The following is an 18290-nucleotide window of genomic DNA, read 5'->3' on the forward strand; positions in this document are numbered from 1 at the left end:
AAAAAGCATGCCTTAGAGGAGTTTATCTAATCTACTCTCAAATAAGATTTTTTATATTATTATTCAAGTGTGGGGCTGAGTGTGTAACTCATGCTTATGTTTACTGCCTGGCCTCCTTGTTATCTTCCCATACCTCTAAAGTATCTTTATGTTTTTGTATCTGTGTCTGATAACAAAGTACTTAAACCCAGGACAAAAATAGTAAGCATTCTCTAGTTTTCTTATAGTTAAGCTTTGTCAGTGTCTTTGTATTAATATATCAGTCAGTTCTCATGGTATCTTTATTTTAAGATCATGCTAGTGATAGTGTCTTGCTTTCCTCCAGTGATATCTACGAAAGAAGTAATAAAACAAGATACATCAGTTTACTGTTTCAGTCAATCCACTTGCACAGTCCTGTGAGACAGAATTGGAGTACACTATTCCAGTCAAAAAGAATGTTCAAACAATGTGTGTGACATTGGTTTGTGAGGATAATGCAGTTTTGTAGATGGAGGTTAGTGATAAATCCCAAACTCTTCTTAAAATTGTAATGAAAACATTGAATTTGCCAGTAATTTGTAGTTCATAGAGTAGTTTTAATCAGTGTGAGAAATCCTAACATACCAAAATTCTACTTTTATATAGAGAAATGTAGAATAACCATAGTTTGTTCAAGATGGGCACAGACTTTGCTAAACATAAGGGCTGTGTACTCCCTTTTACTCTTCTCCTTGTATCGCATACAAAGATACAGAGTACAGATTACCTTTAATGCATAAAACATGCAAAAGTTGGAGGCTGAAGTCTTCAACTAACTCTAATTAATTATGGTGATCAGATGTGGCTGCATGAACACATGAGGTTAGTTTATTTCTCAGGATTAAACTACAATTAAGAATCCAACAGTACAATCCTAAAACAATTGACCCTAATGAGAAGGGTGTAACTCTGTTTAGTGTTGTCCTGAACATTACTGGGAAGGGAACTAGCTGGAATTATTTGAGGATTTCTTTCTTTAATATCAGTATCAGGGAAGGAAGCATGGAGTGTGTGAACCCAAATTTAACCAGAATACCTATCCTAAACAGATGTGAACTGTGATTCACACATTTCTTTTATTGTTGGAGATGAATTATGAATCACAAGTATATGAAATGTCTTTGTTTGTTAGAGCTGGAGAAGTTATGACAGGAACTGCTGCTTAAGATATACACAATCCACTGGTGTATGCATTCTTATATATGAATTCAGTTTTGAGAAATGTAAATATCAGTATTGCTTCTCATGGAAGGAAAATTGTATACAATCAGTAAATGTGAAACTGTATCTAAACCTCTACTAATAATTTCAGTATAATCCATATATTTTAATAATATATATTGTTGAAAAAGATCTGACATTTCTATGTAGGTTTACAGGGTTTTTTTAAAATTACTGACATCAGTAAAACTTCAAGTTAATATCTCTGTACAGATAGTGTTCACCATTGGGGAATTGTTGTATTTCAAAACAGACTCCAGGAAATGTTTATGCTGAGCAGCTCGGTGGTGCATGCTAAGAATTCAGAGTTCTTTGATAGCAAATTAATGTAATGTTTCAAGATTTGGGACATATCAGTCAGGGCAGAGATTTTTGCTAAAGAATATGGTTGATATGGTTTGGAAAATTCCTGGAAGTAGAACCAGGGGTCCCTTTTAATTCAATTACCTAAGACAGATTCTAGTGGGTTGCCATGTTAGTCTGAAGCAGCAGAAAAAAGTGGCACCTTTAAGACTGACAAAATTTTATTCAAAGTATAAACACTGAGGAAGTGTGCGTAAAATGTCCACATTGTATCTGAGGAAGTGTGTGCTCATACCTTGAATAAAACTTTGTTGATCTTAAAGATGCCACTGGATTCAAACTTTGTTCTGAATAAAACTTTGTTGGTCTTAAAGGTGTCACTGGCTTCAAACTTTGTTCTGTTTGAAGCCAGTAATCTAGAATAGCGATCCCCAACCTGTGGGCTTCGGACCACATGTGGTCCTTCGACTAATTGGAGGTGGGCCACGAAGGACGCCTTCCCCCCCCCCGGCCCTTTACTTCATCCCCCCCGGCCCTTTACAACACACTTCGGGTGTCATTGTCTCCCATCACTCCCAGATGGAACTATCTCGTTGCAGAGAAACAAGCTCAGGGTTCCCATTGATTTGTCATTGTCATGAGTTAAAATTTCCATGAAAATAAAATGTTCCTTATGTTCATTGTTGTGGCGTGTCTGTATCTTATTTTGAAGGGATGTTTAAACATTACCATAGCGATCAGAGAGCGTTAGGGCAGTGGTTGAGAGTAGAGGAGTAAACTACCCCCCCCACCGGGCCACAGTAAAAGGCATTGAGTGGTCCCCGGTGAGTGGTCCCCGGCGTTGAGTGTTCCCCAGTGATAAAAAGGTTGGGGACCACTGATCTAGAAAATGGTATCTGCACAGACCATGAGTACATAGCTCTGTTGGAGAAGCAGTGACTGATCTTATAGTTCTTTCTCAAGGTATCCATACTGTTACTTTTGAAGCAGACAAGAGTGCAGATAAGACAGCGAACGCTGGCAGGGACTCATGGGAATTGTAGTCCATGGACATCTGGAGGACCGCAGTTTGACTACCTCTGCACTAGAGAATGCTGGACAATGATCAGTTCCCTTTGCTGAAAACAGATTGCTTAAAGCTAAGAGAGCCATTGGGAGTCAGGGTTATGTAATAGTTAGAATGACAGATTAATATCTGTGACGCCATGACTACAGTCCCCACTCTATCATGAAGCTTGCTGGTTGAGCTTGGGCGGGGTCACCGTCAGCCTCAGGTGCCCCACAGGGTTGTTTTGAAGTTAAAACGGGGAAGGAAGAATCATCCATATATGCTGATCTGAGATCCTTGGAGGAAGGGTAGGATAAAAATGTACTGGATAGGCATTCCCATTGTGCTACTTCATTACTGCGCTACAACATTTCCTGTCTAAATAAATGTCACTGAGTTAGGAATGGGTGGACCCCGCTGGTTCTAATTCAAAATTAATTTGATTTCTGAATTAATTACATGTTCCAATTTCTAATTGATTTTAAAATAAATGTGGAGGCAAGCAGACAGTTATACACCCTGATAAACACCAATGAGATGCACCAAACCTACAAAAGCAAACTGTCCAGAGCATGACAGGGTTTGGATCCTCAAAGGCCAGAAAAGCCCTGGAAAGGGCCTTGCCCCTGGGCAAACCTCTTACTGCCACTCACTGCCAAAGCATGAAGATTGGCAGTTTAGTTGTTTTTGCCTGAGTGGCCACTACAGATATTGGTGTTTCAAAAGTTACAGGTACTAGGTGTAATTGTTTCCAGTGGGAATGTATCTTGAAAGTGACTTTGCATCTGTATAAACGCTGTAGGAGAATCAGGATCAGATGAACCATAGACTGGGTTGAGAATGTACAGTGCAGTTCTGCTGAGTTAAGCGTATCTGGTGTTCCAGGTTATTTGGAAGGGAAGCTTCCTGGTAATCATATGATAAAAATAAATAAGTTGCACTTAGCTCTGCGAAAGAGCAAAGTATAAATGCAACTACGCCTTCATGATGGGATATTTGTAGGTGCATCCCATGATTTGTTGTTTATCATGAAGTTTTATATAGTGGTAGAATAAAAGGAAATAACTTTTACATATAGATATAATGTAGACAATAAAATGCAATTCAACCTTAATGCTCTCATTTTTAGTCACTTTGTTCCTTTTAGAAGCCATCAGAGTTCAAAGAAAACATGGTATAATTTTCACAGCAGATGTTTATATCAAAGTTAATTTTAAAGTATTTGTTATCTCCGTTTTTGTTAGAAGTTGTTTAATATTAATGTTTTTCCTTGTGAAACCATTTTTTTACAAGATGCCTGTCTCCACAGCTGATTTGGTACCACTTGTGTTCTGTTTTGCATTCTTAGCGCTTTATTCATGTTGCTTTCAAGCTTCTTTATATTATAAAAGTTTCTAGCTTTACACTTAATTGGCTTGTCAGTCATAGAAAACCAGCACCTCAGACAATTAATTGTGCACAACACTCGATTGCAAAGAAACCAAGGTTTCCCCCTTATGAACAATCCATTATTCATCATTGTATTGTTTTTAAATACTACAGTAAAAAAATTTTCAACACAATAGGAAAATTGCTTTTGGGAAAGAATAAATTGCTTGCCAGTTCAAAGGCTGTATTTTGAAGTCAAGTTACTAAATGTGATACTTCTTGTCTGGCTTGTGCTGTTGTATACTTAAAACAGTGTTCATAGGCATGAGATCCTTTTGAGAAAATATAAAATATTTTCATAAGAGAAGGTATCGTAATTGTATGAAAGCTTCATGTCCTCCCAATACATTCTTGAACTTTAATTGTGAGTATACATGTGTGATCATTGTCGAAACTGAATACAGTTTCTTAGATTTGTTAATTGCATATTTCCATATAGAAGCAAATGCAGAGAAACAGTACTTTAATTAAAATATTTAATTCATAGGATCTTGCACAAATAAGCCATTGTTTTCCTTTGGCTCTGTAGCTAGTTTAACTGTTTTTGTACCTCTGCACACAAAGAAATGAGTGCAACAAAGTCCAAAGCAATTACTATTGTTTGGATGATGTTGTTAGATGATATCATATTTTACAGATACTGTGTGGGATCCAAAGTATCCTGAGTGGAGCTCTAATCAAGGGCACTATCTGAAAAAGACTTAGGTTCTGTGTGGGAGCCTATAGTGACAGGGAAATTGCTCTACTGTTGGAAGAACAGAGTTCTTGATAGTAATGCCCTGTTACAATACCAAATCTCCAAAATCGAATGAGTTACTATGCAAAGGATTAACAGGCATAATGTATATTGAATATGGTGTATAGGGTATATACAATGACTAGTGGTGAAGCCTATTCTAAAAATGGGCACAGAGCAGCATGGGGCAGCTGGTGTGGCATGCTCTGCAGAAGCCCTGGAATCTGCTGCAACCCCATGCAGCTCAGGATGTTCACCAGAGAGCAGGGGTTGGGTGTGCATGCTGGGGAGGAGTGTGGCAGCTGCTCAAAGGAGTAGGCGGAGGTATGGTGGATGAAGGAGGGGAGGACTCCTGTAGACCTGAGTGGGCAAGTTGTCAGGGTGGGTCAGCTCAACAGGTACTCTCCTGGCATCCACCCCAATGGCTGTGGCTTGGCATGGGTCGTACAGTCTTTTGGCACTTGGACTACAGCTTGCCTCCTTTGATTGTGCAGACGGTGGGTGGGGCAGCTGCAGCAGAGGACAGGTGGATGGGCTTTGCAGCCTTTGACTGGGTAAGATATGGTGGAGCTGCATGGGGGTACAGTGGTGCATGCCTAGGGGTCAGCTTAAGCTTTGTGGCTTACCTCCTACCATCTCTTCATGCTTGGGCAGTGGGAGGAGGAGGTGGTGGGTGGATGGGGAAGAGCCTCTCAGCCTCAGTGGGAGAGAGCCCTCCCAATGAGGTCCACTCAGAGCCCCCCAGGTGCTTCTCAGTGGCATGCCAGCCCCTCTGAGTGGCCTTCAGAGGGGAGGGCCCTCCCCCACAGGGCCAATCAGAGGGCCAGCATGTTGTTATATTTTATGATAATGTACATAGTTATCATTGTTATGCATAGTGAACAGCATTATTGATTAGCATTAAGTTATTAAAAGACACCTACAATGTATATACTAGCTTCAAAGCCCATTCCTAAGAATGGGCCTTGAAAGGGTCTCTTTCCCTGGCCCTTGGCCAGGCAGCTTAAGGTGGCTTTGGGCTGCAGCTCGCAGCCGGATCAAGTGGGGCAGGTTGACCAGCTCATTAGCAGGCCCAGGATAGAGCTCCTTAGCAGGCCCAGCCTAGCAGACCAAGAAGCTTTCGTTAGCAGGTCCAGCCTAGCAGGCTGGGAGGCCCTTGTTAGCAGGCCCAGCCTAGCAGGCCAAGAGACCCTTGTTAGCAGGCCCAGCCTAGCAAGCCCTCCACCATGACCCTTTGCCCAGGGCCCTCTTTCCTTACCTACAGCTGGCTCCAGGCACTGTGGTGCATCTGAGAGCAAAGAGGCTAGAGTCCAGGGATGGAGGGCAGGAGCTGCAGGGGCAGGGCCAATCAGGGTGCAGCCAGCTTTGTTGCTGGCTGCACCCTGATTGGCCCTATTCCAACTTGGACAACCAGACACGTTCCAGGCTGTTTCACAAATATATAAAAGAACCATGGATAAGGATATCTGTAGAAATTCATCTGGCAAAGATAAATTTATTAATTCAACCAGCATTTGTATATCACAGCACTGATAGTTAAGATTGAGATTCTGATTACCCTTTTATACATACTTTTAAAAGTCTTACAGTGATGCTGATGTTTCTGTGTGAATTCATTTGGAAAACACTGCTGTTGTGGAGTAAAAGTACAACAAAGAGATCCCAGCAGGGTTTGTTCATCACACAGGCTTGTTTGTGTAGAATAGCAGCAGTGTGACAGTTGAAGAATGGAGGAAGAGTTTTTTTTTCTTTCTTTCTAAAAGAAAACAAGAAAGAACAAAGGGAAAACCTCAAAATCTAGCAACTGCATAGAATAAATAAAAATATTCATAAAGTAGAAACAAAAATATAACAACAGTGGGGCAGATCTTCACATACCTTTCTGGAAAAGCTTTCCAAAAATCTAAAAATAAGGTCATATGCAATTGTCATCTGTATGCCATGTGTTCAAATACTGATAAAGTTCCAAGGTATTTTATCTGTTGATTTACTGGAGGTGTTGTATTGTAAGCTGTAGTAAGGGCATGGGGCATTTTTGTTGACCATCAGTTTGCCTCCAAGAGATGGGCAAATAGTTTTAAAGTATGTAAGCCTCCTCTAAAATTAGTAAATATTCCAATGCAACATTGGTATAAATAATAAGTCAGAAAAAAAAACAAATCATTGGACTTGCCCAAAGCCATTATTTAAAGCAGTGGTCCCCAACCACCGGGCCCCAGCCCGGTGCCAGGCCACGACTCCTTCTCCCCGCCCCCCGCCCCCCCCCCGCAGTCAGAAATTTCCCAAGCAGCAAGCAAATCGGCCGCCAAAACGGCCAATTAGCTTGCGGCCCTGCAAGCTTCTTTTTGCAGGAGGGGGGAGAGGGAAGAGCGGCCACCAGCGCATGCGTGGGAGTGCCGCGCATGCGCTTTTGCGGCCGCGCATGGCGCAAACGTGCATGCGCAGCACTCCCGCGCATGCTCGGCTGCCAGATCGCCCTCCCCCCGCCACCAGTCCGCAGCCTTAAAAAGGTTGCGGATCACTGTTTTAAAGGATCCATCTGGTAAGTTACAATGCCAACATTTAGGCATTTTATTCAATAATTTGTGAAAGAGTTGCTGTGGTGCCAGTATGTCCTAAACATATATTTTTGCTGAGTAAGATGCAACTTAAGATCCATAGAGAGAGCTGGTAAGATAAAGCCATATTCCATTGCTTTGGCAATATTGGGTGATCTCATTCCTTATTCATTCATTCCTGAGTCATCATATATATTAATCAACATTAAATATATATGTGTTTGCGTGTGTGTATGCATATATATATGCCTATATATTTATAAATATTTATAGACATATATGTAATGAAATGTACAGTATTTGTGTAGTCAAGTTTTATATATCTATATCTTATCCATTTGGTGCCTCTATATCATTGTGAAACAGCCTTTCGGGACAAACGATCCGGCCTCTCCAGGGCCAATCAGGGTGCAGTAGCTGCACCCTGATTAGCCCTGACTCTATGGTTCCCACCCTCCCTGACTGAGTTGTAATAGGGCCAATCAGAGGGCAGCCACCTGCACCCTGATTGGCCCTCGCCCTACAGCTCCTGCCCTCCCTCCCTCAGCCCTCACCCCTTGCCTCACGGACATGCCTGGCTGCTACAGCCGGTTACGTCAGTGAGTCTCCGCGCTCCAGGGCCCCAGATAAGAGGCCATGGGGGAGGAGGCCTGGGATGGCTTCCTCCCCGGGCCGAGAAGCACACCCACAGCAAGTCTACATCTCAACTAGATACCTTGGATACCTGAGCTGACAAAATGATAGAAACTTATAATCTATTAGATGGTCTAGTCTAAAAACATCTGTTTTAGCCCAAACTCACAAATTGCACACCTGTTTTCTTGGTATTAAGGTTCAGTCTGTTAGGCCACATCCACTCCAAAACTACTTCCAGACACCAGTTCAGAGCTTTTATAACTTTTGTGAGATCACCCAGAGGTGTGAGATGGAACACAGTGTCATCTAGTTGTTGGTGACAGCCCAGCTCAAATCCCTGGATGATCTCACCCATCAGTTTTATGTTGATGTTAAAAAGTGTAGGGAACAAGATGGTGCCTTGCACCCCCACAGGGGCTGACTAACAGTCCCCCAGGACCACTTTTTGAAACCTACTCTCCAGGTAAGACTGGAACTATCACAAAAAGATGCCTCCAAACCCAAGCCTAGAAAGGCAGTCCAGAAGGATACCATGATGGATGGTATCAAAATCTGCTGAGAGGTCCAGGATAATTATAAAAGATCCAATTCTCTCTGGCTATATCCTGGAGCAGGTCATCCACCAGGGTGACCGTTTCAGTTCCATAATCAGGCATAAACTAGATTGTAAAAGATCCATCAGCTTTACAGTAAAAGTCATATAAAAATAAGCATATTGAGAGTGTGTCTAGGAATGGTGTCTAGGAATGTTTCTATGGTGTCTAGGAATGTTTCTATTTGTTATATGTAATAATTTGCATACTTTCAGTGAAATTGTTGTATGGCAGTGATTTTTTTTCTGGAAAACATTTCCTTCTATGATTTCTTCAGTTTCCTTTAGAGAACTATGTCTCTTGTTTGATATGGGAAATCTAGAGAATGGTATTCACAGCAAGCAATACAAATGTCCTACTTGTTGTATGTACTCTTGATGTTCTGATTTATTTTAATGTCAACAGGTATCAGGTAGAAGATGAGTCCTCTCACCTGGATGAAATGCCCTTAATGATGTCAGAAGAAGGCTTCGAAAATGATGAAAGTGATTACCATACTTTACCAAGAGCCAGGATTTCACAGAGAAAAAGAGGCATAGAATGGTTTGTGTGTGGTGGCTGGAAATTTCTTTGCACAAGGTTAGTTGGTGATTCTGATTTTTTTCTTCAGACTATACAAAAGCTTGATTTCTGGACTGAGTCTAAATAAGTATAAACTTTTTTTGCATATATAGTGTGAAATGCCATTATTTTAGGTTTAAAAATTTAGAATTTTAAAATTAAGGACTAATGAGTGTGATAGGGCAGGAAATGGATGGTGCGGTAAACCGTATGGGGGAGAAATATCCCCACCTCCAACACTTGAGTTTCTATTGTGAATCATTGCCTTGTGTCATCCTTCACTTCCAAAGCAGTCACATGTACACAAACTATGGTTACTTGGGAGAAGGGGAAAATGGTTTCCTTTGTGCCAGTGTTTTCTGGGGGGGTTTATGAATTCTTGTTTGGATCCTTCTGCAAGTTCATTATTCATGAATCTCATGGCACCATGTTGACCATGAGCTAGCTCAATGCCCTGCCGATGCCTGGCTTCAGGGGACAGCCCTCCAATGGCTGATCTCCTTCTTCCTTCCTCCAGGGTTGTGGACAGAGGGTAGCAATTAGAGTCAAAGAATCAAACTGCTATGAACTCACGAGTGTTGTTCTACAGGGACTGTCAAAACTTATTTAATATCTTTATGTGCCCTCTTGCCCAGACTTAGGTGCCATCAATATGCAGATGGCACCCAGCTCTTCCTCCTGATGGATGGTCACCCTAATTTATCCCCAGAATCTTTAGCCAGATGTCTGAAAGCAGTGACGGGATGGCTCAAGCAGAGTCGTCTGAAGCTCAACTATTCCAAAGGAGAGGTCCTGTGGCTAGGTAGAAAAGGTTGGAGGAATCACAATTGCCCATCCAGGACAGGGTGCAACTATCAGTGACTAACTCTGCCAAGAACTTGGGTGTGATACTGGGCCTCTCCATGGAGGCACAGATCACGAGAGTAGCGCAGCTGGCATTCTACCACCTGTGCCAAGTGTCGTACTTGGCCCCAGAACTCCTGGCCACAGTGATCCATGTGATGGTCACCTCCAGACTAGATTTCTGCAACTCACTCTATGCAGGCTTACCTTTATCCCTGACCCTGAAACTACAGCTGTCCAGAATACTGTGGTCAGGGTCCTCACAAGAACACCATGGAGATCCCACATCTGGCCTATGCTCAAACAGCTGCACTAGTTACCAGTTGAATCCCAGATCAGGCTTAATGCCCTCATACCTACCTTTTAGGCCTTACGCAGGCTGGGCCCAGCGTACCTGAGGGACTGCCTCTCTGTATATACCCCACAAAGAGCTCTGTGCTCTGCCACCTCCAACTGGCTTGTGATCCCTGGCCCCGAGGAAGCCCATCTGACCTCAACCAGGTCTAGAGCCCTCTCCATCCTGGTGGAACAAGCCCCCAGATGTCTGGGCCCTGTTGGCATCTACTGGGCCCCCAGAATCTCTCTCCTCACACAGATATGCTCTTAGAACAAACAAAAGCGCAACCATGGACTGTTTTAATTAAGAGGAAAAAAATCATTATTGCCAAATATTACTACTGTTGTCATCCTGTTATTATTGAACCATGTTGTAACTGTATTATGATTTCCAAGTTTTCTTAAATAAATGTAATTAAGTAAATAAATAAGAGGGCATCCCATAGCATTGTCCTCTGCTTCTCCACCTCTCACATGCAAATTTCTTCTCTCTTCCCTTTTCGGAACTAAAAGCAGTGCAGTTCTGTCCCTTTGATATTGATATTAATAATATAGGTTAACGATAAGGCTTGGAACCATGATAAGGCTTGGAACCATGGTTGGCTTCTGGTTTGCAGGTCATAGTTAAAGTTTACACCATGTCATGATTATTTTCATGGAGAGGAAGGGAGTTAAACAAGCACCACTGTCTCTCCACCATGGTCTGTTCTGGTCCAAATCTGTGTAATGGCATTGACTGTTACAATGTGTATGGCTCAATAAATTCGTTAATCTGTAAGAAGCCGTGAGACTGTTGTTTAAGTGGGGAGAGCTCCTCATACTTATATATAGCAGGGTAGGCTGTGCTGTCGGAGTTTGCTTAACATCTTTTGCAAACATCTTACAGTTTTTCTCTATGGTTAGTGTACTGATCCAGGGAAACAGCTATTTTAAGTTAAAATGTACAGAGGTTTGTGTATTCATTGGCCTGTTTTCAACCATACAGTTCAGAACACCTGAGTGCCCTTTTCTTAAGAGGGGACAGTAGTTTCTGAGATGACTCTCCTGCTAAAGTTTTGTTTCTGGGGGTCAGCAGACTCTCGGGAAAAACACAGTAGGCTCTCTCTGTGTTTGGGGATTAGTGGAAAGTGCTCCTCCCTTAAAATTGCTTACATTTTATTAATGTGGATGGATACAGACCATTATCTCAATTTTAGGCTTGAAAGAACTGCAGAATGAGAGATTAGTTAGTAGCGGTTTTATGATTTATAACTTAATGTCTTTGGCTTCTCTGAAAATAATTTCAGTTTTTAAAAATGTGTGCATTCATACTCAAAATGTTTTTTATGCAGATACTGATAGATTCCTTGTTGTGAGATGGGAGCCATGACAAAACCAACATCCAGAGTTAGTGGTATTTGAAATAGGAGGAAACATTGGTTTTCCAGTTTCATTCATTAAGTATTATTTGGGGGATTTTATTACTGTTAATTATGTTTTATCCACCTGCAGTGTCATTAGTAATTGTCACTGTCTAGTCTTTTAAAACAGTACCACAGAGTCCCCTTGCTGTTTTATATTACCCTGTACATTTTCATTTGTTTCAGGATTAGAATGGGCAAAAATCCAAATTGTAAGCCTTTCTACTAACTTTTTTTATGAACCTTACCTGAAAAGAAAGATGGCAGTACCCTTTCATGGATGTTCCCAAGAGTCTTAACACTAATTCACTAACGCTGGGTGATACCTGGAGTTGATTGATGTTGGTGAAAAGGGAAATGTAAATTCATTAACTGATGATAAGTTAACATTTCAACTTTAAAGGTTAAAAAGTACATGTAACTGATGACTCTAGAGTGAATACAAGTTAGAATAATCTCCTGGTACTCCACTGTCATTTATAAACCTCTTGTGCTGAACTCTCATGCTTGACTTTTGTACAGTCTATTGGGTAAATGAGTCTTGCATTGTTAGAAGGTCTCTCATTTTAGGCTTGTATTAAATGTAATTTTTTGAAATAAAATTATAATAGTAATGTTCAGAAAGAAAGATGACTTCAGCAAAATGTAATACTGCAGAATTTTTAATATATGGGTTATTTTGGATCACACTATAGAAACAGCTCTTTTTTTCTGAATAAAGAGCTGCAGTCAGAGCCATAGGATTTGATTAACAACTTGGGCTCCCTCTGTATAGATATCCCTCTTGGAAACTGGAACTGAGATGCTCTGGGCTTGCCACACAGTGGTTAGTGGTTTGTTTTATTGTGATTTTAACTGCTGTTTTTGTTATGTATTTTATATTTTATACAATATGTTGTAAGCTACCCCGAGCTGGCATTACCAGGATGGGTGGGGTATAAATTGAAAAATAAATAAATAAATGCATTTCCCCCCTTGTTTTTCAGTTGTGTGTATATAATCTGTCAGCTGTTAGATTCTTTGAATGACTAAGCCTTACTAAACTATTAAACTAGGTCAGTGGTACATTTACGGTGCTGTCCTAAGTAGAATTTGCATCTTTTAAAGACATTTTGGTGGGGTGATTCCCACCATTCACTCAGGGAGGCAGGAATAATTTTTTTCTTCTTCCCATCTCTTTGGTGGGAGTCACTCTTCCTTCAGTTCTTTTCCTGCCTCAGCAGAGAGGGCAAAATGTTTCAGTAGGCTGTTCCTACTTCTCTAAAATTCTTACCATTTACTCTTCATTTTGCAATCTATATTATCTAATCTTTAATGTCTACCCTGTCTTTTTTACCTCTTTGCTGAACTCCTTATTAGTTTGTGTTCATACTTGAGAAGAGAGCAAAGGCTGCCCTACTATCTAAGCTATGGCCATTCTACTTGCTTGCATGGCATCCTGTTTGGGTGCTCAAACATGGCCAAATTTGTTAATGATGGGTTTCTCTCAGACATTGATCTAGTGCAGTGGTTCTCAACCTGGGGGTTCGGACCTCTTTGGGGGTTGAATGACCCTTTCACAGGGGTCACGGCAGGGCAAGCAGCTTGGGGGGGGGCATTCACACCATAGCCTGCCCGGAGCAGCAGAAAAGAGCAAGATTGGCATGGTGGGACAAGAGGCAGAACTGAACTGAGAAACCCCTCCAAAAAACAATTTATATACAATCATGAACAATGGATCTTCATGCCATTGGTCAGTTTCGGTTTAATCTCTATGAAAGAACACTTGCATAATTTTATGGTAGGGGGTTACCACAACATGAGGAACTGTATTAAAGGGTTGCAGCATTAGGAAGGTTGAGAACAATTACCTACAGGCCCCTATCATGACGGAAAGTGCAGAGCCTCGGACTCATCAAGCGCAGTTCTGGCAGTTCCCTCAATGGAACTAGCTGAAGAGCCCAAAAGATGTGCCAAAAAGCATTGCTCCAGAAACATGGAGGTGCCTTTAAATTGGCTAATCCAGTCCAGTCACCATTTTGAAAGCACTTCCAGTGGCCAATAGGCACCCAGCCTATTGCTTCTCTAAGCCTTATAGACACAGTTTGGGGAGTTCCTGAGCATGCTTCTGCAGATTTACTTGGTAGCCTGGTAATGTAAATGCTCCTGGGAGGATTACAAATTATTTTCCTTTATTAGGCAGACTGTGAGGGAGGAAATTGCTCAATTTTGATACAGGGCATATGACATCGCCTTTGGTAATAAAAAGCTTACGAAATCTTTTGAAAATCCAGGTTATCGAGATGGTACCAGAGCAAGAGAAGGGCCAAGGTGGTTAATCTCTGTTTTTCACTGTCCCCCAAAAGAACAGTTCTAGATCTGTTCTAGATCTGAAGTTTCTGAATAAGTTTGTAACACTAAGTCCTATCGGGATGGAAACCTTGAGACTAATTTCAGAGGCCCTTCAGCCAGGAGAGTACCCGATGTCTTTAGATTTCACAGAAGCCTGCATGCATGCACCATCTTCCCAGGACACCAAACATTTCTGAGGTTATGTGTGGACAGAAGTCGCTTTCAGCCAAACTTGTCAATTTACAGTTTACACATTTCCATTAGTTTGTGCATTATCATTAGGTACCTTGGCACCTTTGGAATGGCCAGAGTCTCATGGTGGTTGCTATGACCCATCCTGATGGGCTGGGTTGTCTTTTTCTTACAAAAAGGTTTTGCTGTTGAATGCTGTCTGAGCAATCTCTTGAGATTGGCCCCAAGTGCACATTCTTAGATCTGCAACATTTCATTCATGAAGGCTACAAGTGGTACCTCTTGCAACCTGCAATAGACTTCTTTTGTTCCACTTATGGGACAGGAATCATATGTGACTGTCCTACTTGCAGCTAATAGCTGTTGCAAGTCTTCCAGTCTCCCTCTGGTCAAACTATATTTTATTAAAGCATGTCATGCCTGCACCTGCTGCACCTCCTGGTTAAGCTGCCGGATAGCGTTGCAGAAGCTGCAGCTAACCCAGATGCTCTGTTTCAGAGAACGGGTTTGAGTACTAGAAAGAATGTACGGAAACCAAAAGATTCAGAGAACATTTACTGGAGTGTTTGGGAAAACTCTTGAACAAGAGCATTTCACCATAAAGATTTAAGTCACTATGAATAGCTAAAGAAACTCTCATTAGCCTGAAATATAAGAACTAAAGGCTGTACATGTACTGGTTTTACTTTAAAGTTATTTTTATTGGAATTTCAGCTGCTGATTTTACCTGGCCTTTTTATAACAGTTGCTGTTACTACATGTCTTGTATAAGAAAATAGCCGGAATTACTGGCAATATACTATTGTGTGTTAATTTCTGTGATTTGTAATGCAGTCAGCATCTTAGTTATAAAGAAAGCATTGCCCCCATATTTATAATTATTAAAGCATAGAATAGTAACGGTTAGTTTTTGATTGTAATTATTTCTCCCTCTTTATTTTAGGTGTTCTCTTTTAGCTTGTTAAAATATAATGCACAATGATCAATACTCTGAAGTTCTTTGGGTTGGATTGATTTCTTTCTCATGAGATTTACATTCCAGTTCTTATTTTAAAAAAAACACTTTGTCCCTATTAAAATGGTGCTGTTGAATGGCATTTCCATATGAAATAAAAGGATATCAAATACTGGGATTAATTTAGACTCTAAAATGGCTTGTACACTTTCAGTTAATCTGTAACACATTTGTTGTGCTGAAGCATGGGAAAATGCTGATCTTTTAAGAGTGACATGGACTACTGTGTTGCTTTTGGCCTGATTACCAAAGCTACCTGTTGAGTTCAATAATTAAAGTTTTTTTTGTATAAATAGTTTCAGCTACTCAGAATTTACTAAGGAATAGCTTTTTCATGGGAGACAACATGGAGCTTTTATATTTTCTTTTTTGTTGTTTTGTATTTAAAAAATCTCTTTTCAGTAACTTCCTTATGCTTAAGATTTAAAATCTGGGGGAAAATTGCTGAATGGCTTTAAAAATGAAACCTGATTTTATGTGTGAAGCTTAGCTTGACATGGCAGAAGTTATTTCTTATGCAAAATACAAATATCATGTACTAGCTATTTAGCAATTTCTACATTAAAAAAAACCTATCCCTGCTGCTGAACATGTGGTACTTTCTCTTTATTCAAAGCAGTGGTGCTATGTTAATTAATTTAATTAAAATAGTTAAACTTTAACAAGGTCCTTAAACCTTCTCGGTATTATTTGCTGCAGTGGTTCTCCTGGGTCATTGGCTAACTTATACCATAGTGTGTCTATATACAACAAAGCTGAGATAACTGAATGGTAAAAAATCAAAACCATTGTGCCCATTAATATAGCAAAAAGAACCTTCCATCTGTTTAATGATTTTAATATTTTGATTAATATGTATGTTTAATTAATTATACTACTTGTTATTTAATAATGCTGTAAGCCACCCCAAGCCTAAGAGGAGGGGGGGTGGCATAGAAATGTAATACATAATAAGAATAATAGGCATTTTAAAATGTAATTTCCATACCTTGAAATGGTATGAACTTAGTTAAAGCTTTTTGAGTGAGAACAAAGGCAACTCAACATGCACCTGTGTGTGATCAGAAGTGTTCATTCTTCCTAAAAAGTTAAACTGCTCAATTAAATAACTGTGATCATAAGAAACTATTCCATGGTGTTAAAGATTGCTTTCCATTATTTGTTGATCTTTGTGCAATATTTCATCTCATCAATAATAATTTAAACATTTTATTAATATGTTAATTTAGAACCCAGAATTCATACTTTGGAATCTTTATCTGAACTTAACTGTGTATGTGTTGGTTGAAACAGATGCCTTTGTTAATGGCAGAAGGGACCCAATTAAATCTCCATATAAACTAATAGGGATTTCTGTATTAGATGTACACGGACTTACTAATATCTGAAGTATTGGATCCTAATTTGCATGTAATAAATGCTTTAAAATGGCATTGTCAAAATGCATAATTATTTCTATCAGTGGAGACCTTATTGCATCTGAGGGCTTAATGTGCTTATCGTTAGGTACCAATCACCTTTAGCAGGGGAATCACAGCTTTGCCAAAATAGATTCAAATTTAGGTGTTTGTTAAACTGATGAAGACTTTAGCATCTGAAGGGTACAATCTAGTCGCTACTTTTCAGTTTGTGAGTTTTGTTTCAGATAATTAAATGTTAAATTTAATACCTGTAGATCCTGTAATGTTTATAATTATATTTAGGACTTGGGCAAAACCTTCTAAACAAAGTTCAGTAAGTAATTTTTCAAATTAGAAGCCCATACTATTGGACTGAAGATATAAATAGTTTCATCTATACATTACAGATGGGAGAAACTGGTTGACTAGTAACAATATATACTCACTCATCAGTCCCAAAATAACTGTATCTGTTCTCTGATATTTAAAAAAGTTTATTTCTATTAAGTTCTATGTACGCTTGTAGAAACTGCCATAAAACTCTAGTAAAGAGAAACAATTTAGTGCAAGTCTACCAAATCTGGTCCATTCCCACCCCCCCCCCCAGCTTCTCCACCCAGAACTGCGTCAAGATCACCTCTTATTATCTACATTTGTTTAATGGACAAACTGCTGTATGCTAGAATTCATCTTGATTCATAAAACTGTGTGTATACGGTGACTTTCCTTGCCTAAGGTGACCCGATTGTCCCACTTTTGGAGGGACATCTGGGGGTACCTGGCAAATTGTACTTCTGTTGAAATTAAAAATATATATATTACAATACTATTTTTCCATTCTATGTGTTCTATGAAACTGTTTGTTGCTCCATATAAACCAGATTTTTAATCAAGAACCCCCCCCCCCCGATCAATGGTGTCCTGCTTTACCAATGTTAAAATCTGGTCAGCTTATCCTTGCCAGAAAGCTGCTTCTGAAGATTGGGAGCTGGGTGTTAGGGGAGTGTGAAGTTTAGGAATGATCATGCATTAAATCACAAAGCAAAATTCCTCACGAATTCTGCTGTGTTCGTGGGTCACGAACCAAGTTCATGATGTGTCTGTTCCATGAACTTTTATGGCAGTTTGTGGCAGATTGTGCATAGAGCAGAAAGCAGAGGTGCAGAGGGGCTCTGGGTGCCTTTTAAACTCCTTTCAGTTGCCAGCTGAAAAATAACAGAGCCAGCTGAGCCTGTGGTATCTTAGCATATTTCTAAAGAAGGAAAAAATAAAGCAAAGTACTTATATTTTTATTCTATAAACAAATCCATGACTTAAAAAAACAGTTCAATCATTCCAAGGAATATCAATGTTTCATACATTTTGGATGAGTAAAATGTTGCCTTTTAAAGTATTGCACTAATTTCAAATAAACTATTTTCATAGAAGTTTTCTCAGGGCTCCCCAGAATTTCCTAATTTTTCCATTGGAAGTATCTCCCCCTCCCCCAAATGAAAACCTCAGGAAAAGATAGGAGAAATATCCTACTCCTGATTTTTTTTTGTCCTGCTTCCTTTCCCTATCCTGACTTTCATGAGGGAGGAACAAAGAAGAGTAGTGCCCTGTGGTTAAAGCCACATCTCAGTGGTAGTTTTTACAAGGTAGTTGTACCTGGTGAGAACCAAACTT

At 40.1% G+C, this 18290-nt stretch overlaps 1 protein-coding gene across 2 annotated transcripts in view; it reads left to right on the forward strand.

Annotated features, from left to right (window-relative positions):
* The window catches only part of ATP9B (ATPase phospholipid transporting 9B (putative)), a 157190-nt gene that overhangs the window by 7944 nt on the left and 130956 nt on the right, over nucleotides 1-18290 (forward strand). For both annotated transcript variants that reach the window (XM_077352940.1, XM_077352941.1), the window contains exon 2: nucleotides 8950-9123. In XM_077352940.1, the coding sequence (XP_077209055.1) occupies nucleotides 8950-9123 (174 nt within the window). The remainder of the gene's footprint in view (nucleotides 1-8949; nucleotides 9124-18290) is intronic.

This window comes from Paroedura picta, chromosome 9 (genome assembly GCF_049243985.1).
Source record: "Paroedura picta isolate Pp20150507F chromosome 9, Ppicta_v3.0, whole genome shotgun sequence".
Classification (NCBI taxonomy): Eukaryota; Metazoa; Chordata; class Lepidosauria; order Squamata; family Gekkonidae; genus Paroedura; species Paroedura picta.